Source organism: Asterias rubens, chromosome 10, assembly GCF_902459465.1.
Source record: "Asterias rubens chromosome 10, eAstRub1.3, whole genome shotgun sequence".
In the NCBI taxonomy this organism is placed as follows: Eukaryota; Metazoa; Echinodermata; class Asteroidea; order Forcipulatida; family Asteriidae; genus Asterias; species Asterias rubens.
This window is the reverse complement of record NC_047071.1, coordinates 8,602,740-8,611,007: the sequence shown is the minus strand read 5'-3', so window position 1 is coordinate 8,611,007 and position 8,268 is coordinate 8,602,740. Positions and strand designations below refer to the sequence as shown.

General features: G+C 39.4%; 1 protein-coding gene across 1 annotated transcript; it reads left to right on the top strand.

The window, feature by feature from the left end:
• Window positions 1-6,424: 6,424 nt before the first annotated feature.
• LOC117295624 (G-protein coupled receptor moody-like) lies at window positions 6,425-7,547 on the top strand. Its single transcript, XM_033778329.1, has one exon. The coding sequence runs from the start codon at window positions 6,425-6,427 to the stop codon at window positions 7,535-7,537; it is 1,113 nt and encodes a 370-aa protein (XP_033634220.1). The 3' UTR covers window positions 7,538-7,547.
• The last annotated feature ends 721 nt before the right edge of the window (window positions 7,548-8,268 follow it).

Sequence of the window (8,268 nt, the reverse complement as noted above, 5' to 3'; positions counted from 1 at the left end):
GATTCCAAATGCGAAACAAGTTCGTCTGCAAAGTCCCGTCTCGTTATACAATACCGATTCAATCAAAACCACAGTTTTTTGTGTAAGTCAAGATTACTCAATACAGGAAAATATACGCACAAGCAGATCCAGGAAGAACCAAGTTGACTGACGACGCACACATAAACTTGATACATCATCAGTAAACTGCACAGAAACGGAGCTAAAGAATCAATCTAAATTGGAACGTGTTCGTGACAAAACATATCCATTGGTCGTTGGTGAATAATGACGATGAAATGCTAAAATGTAGCTCTTCGCAGTCTCCCTATAGATCAAGATAACTATCAATAGACTGTGTACAATACTGATGACTTCAGTCAATGCGCACCGTATTGTAATGGCTCATTTGTCTTGCTTCTCCATCCTTTGTTATTGATATAACTGCACAGCATTGGGTTAATCCATTCTGTTGTTATGGGATCACGGCTTCGCACTTAGTATGTGATGACTTGGTCTGAAATATAAACCGTGAACTAATAAACGAATATAACAACGATGTCATACGACTCCTGGTACCGAATATTAAATCGGAAGAAGCATTATTTGGTATGAATTATTTAATGAGGCAACCATAAAACAGCACCATATCTTTTAATGAGGCGGTGCATATTGGTACAATACTATGCTGGAAACACCAGGGCGAGCCCTTCTTTCGACGAAAAGTGCGCCGTGCTCTTGTATACTGCAGCGGCTGTCACTCTGGTTAGTGCATCTCTCTACACATTATATTTACCCAATCCTTGCAATCTTATCCCATTCGTTAGTGGTTTACACATCAGTTCTAAATAATCTGATCAACTTAGAAAATTACAAACCCCGATTCTATTTTTGGCCAGCATTTTTTTTTTTTTTTCATTATGTAATCTATTGAAATACGTGTACTATAACCAAACACACAAACAAAAACTTTTTGAAATAAAAAATAGTTATAGACCTGATATGGTTGGAAAATTTCACAAGGATATTTATGAATGCTTTCAGTTGAAAGCCTAAGAAAATTCAACTTCACAAGTGTGTATAGTTTTTCTTTTTAAAGTCACTCTTTATTGCAGCATAGTGGGCCCCTACTAGTTTCTAGAAGGATTAAAGGATTTTGACTTATTCTGTCCCCAAAAGGGGCTAGAAGGGGGCTTTAAAGGATTTGAGTACTTCTTGTAACACAAAACACAATGTCCACAGATTTACATTAAACTTACACCGTTTGAAGATAACGATAGTAGAAAGCTTACCTTAAAATACTACTTGCTGAGGTGATATAGTTTTTGAGAAATGAGTAAAACAATGTCACGAAAGTACGTTTTCACATGCTAAAATATGTTCGTGACTTGTTTTATTCATTTCTCAAAAACTATATCACCTCAGCAAGTAATATTTTAAGGGCATTTTTCTACCATGATTATCTTCAAACGGCAAGAGATATGTAAATCTGTGGACGTTGTGTTTTGTGTTATAAAAAGTTTCCATCCTTTAATGTCAATACATTTTTGTCATGCACTCAGTTTTATGAGAGGCCTCATGGAGGCCGGGAAGAAATTCAAATCTATAACTTCACAGCAAAACGGTGTAAAATTTCATTATATCTGATACTCTTTCATAGCGACATTTGCGAAACGTCTTCGAGCATAAACAAGAAATGGGTCTGTAAAATGCGAAAAGGGAATTTTATTATGCCAGTCAAAAAGTCAAATACAATGACATTTTGATAAATATCTTTAAAATTGAGGGATGAACTTGATGTCGTCAAAGGATTTTGACACAAACTGTACATGATGGTATTGGGGGGGAGCATTTGAGAGCTGTTGATAGTATAACACATTGTGACGTAACGTAGTTTTTGAGAAAGAGGGGACTTCTCACTCAAAATAATAAATGAAGTGTTTAAAGGCAGTGGACACTATTGGTATAATTACTCAAAATAATTATTAGCATAAAACCTTTATTTTGTTAACGAGTAATGGGGAGAGGTTGGTAGTAAAAGGCCTTGTGAGAAACGGCTCCCTCTGAAGTGGAGTAGTTTTCGAGAAAGAAGTAAATTTCAACGAATTTGATTTCGAGACCTCAAGTTTAGAATTTGAGGTCCCGAAATCAAGCATCTGGACGCACACAACTTCGTGTGACAAGGGTGTTTCTTTTTCATAGTTATCTCGCAACTCCGACTACCAATCGAGCTCAAATTTTCACAGGTTTGCTATTTTATGCATATGTTGAGATACAGCAAGTGAGAAGACTGGTCTTTGACAGTTACCAATAGTGTCCACTGGCTTTAACTATGCATCTGAAAGCACATCAATTATTTTGAACAACAATAGTGTTTTTTTTCTTTCATTATTCTCTTGCAACTTCGATGACTAATTGAGCCCAAATGTTCACAGATTTGTTAGGTAATGCATGATTGGGGGGGGGAGGGGGTATACTTGATTTCTTTTGAGGCCTGGTTGATTAGGTTCAATATAAGTCTGAACAATCTCTTAATGAATCTGATTGACGTTTAAGGCACTGAACACCTTTGGTAATTGTCAAAGACCAGTATTCTCACTTGGTGTATCCGACACGCACCGGGCGCGCAAGTGTTTAGCACCGCGCGCCATTGCTGGGGTGTACATGTGCCCAGTTTTGTGCACAAAGACATGAGGAAATCACGTTTCTTTTTACTCTTTATGGAAATTAAATGTTTTCCTCAACGAATAACAAAATTTCCTTAACAGGACATCATGATATACCAATGTCGATCACTGACCACAAATATTTGCAATAAAATATAAGCCGAATCGTCTTGAAAAAGGTGATTGTCTTAGGCGAGTTTAGGGTCATAGACGCGGAAACTGCTTAATAGTCGCTAAAATGCATTACATCGGCAAGGTGTTTTGTCAGAATTTCAGTAGTTTACTATCTGCTTAACTTTAAAAAAAAATCAAGAACGTAGTACGTTGTTATATCAAGCAGCCATATCAAGGAAATTTCATAGATTGTCGAGGAAGACATTCAATTCCCATAAAGAGTGAAAAGGAAAACGATTTGCTCGTGTCTTTGTGCACAAAACTAGGCACAAAGACTACCCAGCAATTGGGCGCCGCCATGCGCTCGGCCGTCACATGGCAAAACAATGCAACTCGAAAATGAGCATTTTAAGAAAAAGTGCTTCAAAGATTCATCGTCTGCCATTTTTTTATGTATTTCTCTATTCAACTAAAACTGTTACAGAATATTTATGAGTTGTTGACATATCAGCCAGAAAAAACTCGTTTGAAAATAACAAATGGTTTTGTTGTTATTAATATTTAAGCGAAGTTACATTGTTTTACCAAACAAATTGTCTAATTTGCCACTTTTGTTATTTCAATGACAATAATTATTTTGATTAGTGTATTGAACTTGCACCATACAAAACAGTAAATTTACACCTACAAAACAGTAAACTTGCACCATGCAAAACAGTAAACTTGCACCTACAAAACAGTAAACTTACACCATACAAAACAGTAAACTTGCACCATACAAAACAGTAAACTTGCACCATACAAAACAGTAAACTTGCACCTACAAAACAGTAAACTTGCACCTACAAAACAGTAAACTTACACCTACAAAACAGTAAACTTACACCTACAAAACAGTAAACTTACACCATACAAAACAGTAAACTTGCACCATACAAAACAGTAAACTTGCACCATACAAAACAGTAAACTTGCACCATACAAAACAGTAAACTTGCACCATACAAAACAGGAGTAAACTTGCACCATACAAAACAGTAAACTTGCACCATACAAAACAGGAGTAAACTTGCACCTACAAAACAGTCAACTTGCACCTACAAAACAGTAAACTTGCACCATACAAAACAGTAAACTTGCACCATACAAAACAGGAGTAAACTTGCACCATACAAAACAGTAAACTTGCACCATACAAAACAGGAGTAAACTTGCACCTACAAAACAGTCAACTTGCACCTACAAAACAGTAAACTTGCACCTACAAAACAGTTAACTTACACCTACAAAAAATGTGTACATGTAGATGTATGGCAATTCACAGCTTGAGTTAATGACATTACAATTCATAACATTAGTGACTGGGTTCGAAGGATGCCTATGTCTAGTACAGCATGATCAGTTCATGCTCATTAAAACTTACTGTTTTTGTAATGGTTTCTATTTTCTCATTCATTTTAGTTGAACTAAAAGATTTCATGTTGTTGCAGTTGGTGCTGTAGCATTGCGCATAGCATGCTGTTAGATGGTCTAGATCTAGCCATGAGATCATACTGTCATGCACATACCACCATATCTGGCAAGACAAAACACTGCTTCACATGTATTACATTGTACGAGTCCTTTACACATTAAAAGATAGGGAGTAATGAAGCATCTTGTAGATACATTGTTTTGCCATGTAAAAAGTCTAACATAGAATGAAACATTTCTGAATTTCTTTGTTGGCAAAAACGGTGTATCATACAGATAAGGCGTTCTGCCATGTGAACGCTACCGTAGTGGTAAACATTTACTAAACCCAAAACACTACATCATAATGAAAGCCTCTTCTACCAGATAGACACTGACGTGCTGAACAAATAGCTACAGTCAAGCAGAAGACTGCTTCTTATAAATGGACCATTTTGCCATAAAATAAAGTGCAGAACAAAGTATCTAAGTCAACATAATGCGTTTTGCCATACCAAAGCACACAAAAAGGCAAAAAGACCACAATTTGTATAGTTGTATCTTGATAATGGAGCCAGGTGCGAAAACGAGACCGGGCTATATGAAAAGAGCGCCCCAACTTAGCCAGACAACTGTTTTTCTCAAAAACACCACAAAATTAGTTGCACTGTTTTGCGGCCGCGCTGCGCGCGCCTGGATCGGTCTATAGAAAACACCGGGGAAATAATACTGGTTTCTTTATATAGCGCGCATATCCGTCACTCAGCGAACCTCAAGGCTAGGCGTCTTCCTTCATTCCTTCCTCCATGCTTCAAGGTACATGTATGTGGTGGGACTACGTTTGTAGTATGAGATCTAAATAGCACCATGTAATGGTTTAAGGCGCTGTGGCGCAATAAAGCTGTCAATCATACCAGGAACACCAGGAAGTGCGCTGGTTTTTTTTTACGGGCGTTACACAACACACAGGACCAAAGGCTTTCCATCTCATCCGAAGAATGAAGTAATGGTTAAGTGTATTGCTTAAGGACTCAAGTGTCACGATTGGGACTCGATCACACACTCTGCTGATCAGAAACAACAGAGTTTGAATGTGTTGCTCTTTGTAAACCGCTAGGCCACGACACTTCCCAAAACACCGTTGATATAGGTTTTCTCGGTCAAATTCGGCAAATGAGCAGCCAATTTCATTTTCACGGGTTCGAATTAAAGCTGTTTTGCCTTTCCAGTTGTTACTGCGTTTCAAATTCAGAATTCAGCAATTCAATTTCAATTTGAGTCGAGTCAAATTCCTTAAGCACTCGTATCGTCATTCTTTTTCGTGGCACACACGCCTCAAAAAGCGTTGCGAATTTGAATGCTGCTTTGATGAATTGTTGAATTGAATGATTATTTTGTTAAATCGAACGACGCAACATTACATTTGACTAATCATAAAACGATTTGTAGCATTCGATTTCGCGCGAAATAGAATAGCTTGGTGGTTAAATTGGCTGCTCATTTGCCGAAATTGACCGAGAAAACCTATATTACACGCTCTGTGGACACCGTTCGTATGGTTTGTTTCAAAGGACCAGCAAACGGAGAAGATTTCTGTAACTTTGTTTGTCACCTCTACTGACCACTATTATGACCATAGGCAATTTGTTTTAGAGACAGTGGACACTATTAGTAATTGTCAAAGACCAGTCTTCTCACTTGGTGTATCTCAACATATGCATAAAATAACAAACCTGTGAAAATTTGAGCTCCATCGGTCATCGAAGTTACGAGATAGCTATGAAAGAAAAAAAAATCCTTGTCACACGAAGTTGTGTGTGCTTTCGGATGCCTGATTTCGAGACCTCAAATTCTAAACTTGAGGTCTCGAAATCAAATTCGTGGAAAATTACTCCTTTCTCGAAAACTACGTCACTTCAGCGGGAAAGGTTATAATGATTCAGCCGATTTTCCGTGTGTTTCCTCGTTCAATATTTTGACAACCCTATTCATATAATTTGCACTTGGATTTCAGCTAACTTTGTCATCTATTTTAACAAGGATGTGGCTTGTTCGATAATTTAAAACAATAGTGAAAAGTTTCCATTTCGTTTCAGCAAAGTTTGTCAATAATTGTAACACGGACGTATAACAAAATCTCTTGCCGAATGACCTTATATAAGCTGTCACAACTGGTATCGGTACTAGATGTATTGTGCTGTCGATTGAACAAGATGGACAACAACTCTCTGCCCCAGATCAATGATACAGCGGAGGCGCCAGTCTATTCTTCGCTGTATCCATACGAAGCTCGTGCAGCCTTGGTCGGTTTTTGGATTTTGACCTGCATTCTGGGCCTCGTAGGTAACAGTCTCGTCATGTGGTCCGTCATCCTATCCAAGAAACTCCGCACCGTGACCAACGCCTTCGTGGTCAACCTCAGCGTGGCTGATTTCTGGACCAGTCTCTCCTACCCGTGGATTTGCGTAGCTTTGGTGAGTAATGAAAGCTGGCCCTTGGAATCGGAGGCCCCTTGTGTAATTGCTGCCATTCAACTTTATACCGGTCTCGGTGCAAGTCTCTACTCGTTGGCCTCCATAGCTTTGAACCGTATGGTCCTCGTCACTCAAACAATGAACACCTACAGTTGGTGGTACACCCCGCGTAAAGTAGCCGTCATGATCGCAATGACTTGGGTTATTCCGTGTATTGTGTTTTTCCTCCCGCCGATTCTGGGCATAGGCGCTTTTGGTTACGATCCACAAGACAATACATGTTCAGATAAAGATGGTCACCCAAGAGGTCCCGAATACAACCTGGCACAATCTGTGGGTCTATACCCGGTCCCAATGCTCATCATCATCTGTTGCTACACGGCACTCTACATCCATCTCAAACGACACTTCAGGAAACAGAAAAAGAGCAAATCTAGCAAGAATAGTCAGTCAATCTCCACAGTGGTTGGTTTGGATGGTGAAACGTCCACCAGTTTCACTGTTGCCACTGGGGAATCGTCAGTGACTAATGCTGAGCACGTCTCCAAGAAAGCCAGGCAGGTCATCAGCCGTCAGCAACTAGCTATTACCAAGAACCTCTTCCTTGTGTTTTTCATCTTCGCATTGTTACTGTCTCCTTACTTTATCTCTCTCGCTATACCATCCAGTCGTAAGTTTGCTCTCTACGGAGTCACTATAACTGTTTTTAACAGTTGTGTAAACCCCATCATATACGCAGTCAATCACCCACAGTTCAAAGTGGTAATGCGGAAGATAGTTAAGTGCCGTTACTCTGAAATACAAGAACCTTCAGATTTTCTGAAACTCTTGCTGTCATTGCGAAAGAATTAACAAATTCCATGCCGGGATTCTGTTAACTAGTTTCAACGACATCGACACCATCACCATCACTATAATCAACAGCAGCAACAGGACGACATCATCGACACATCATTACACCAGCATCATCATCATCGACATCAGCTCCGCAGCATCAACACCAACACCACCTTCACCATCAGCAGCAGCAACGACTATCACCTTTTTCATCGACACAGCACCGACACCAGCACCATCATCATCGACACACCGCCAAAACCAGCACCACTCCCACCATCATCATCAGCAGCAGCAGCAGCACTACAATATTGATCATCGACCAAGCACCGACAAAAACATGGTCAACATAGACACCGCACGAACACCAACACCACCTTCAACATCATCAACACCACTCTACGTTTATCATCGACACAGCACCGACACCAGCATCAACATCGAGACAGAACTAACACTATCACCAAAAGCAGCACTACCATCTTCATTTTTGAAACAGCATCAATACCATCACCCTTATAACAGGCAAGAGAATTGGCACAAGATTAAAGGCAGTGGACACTATTGGTTATTACTCAAAATAATTATTAGCATAAAACCTTTCTTGGTGATGAGCAATGGGGAGAGGTTGATGGTATAAAACATTGTGAGAAACGGCTCCCTCTGAAGTGCCATCGTTATCGAGAAAGAAGTAATTTCCCACGAATTTGATTTCGAGACCTCAGATTTAGAACTTGAGGTCTCGA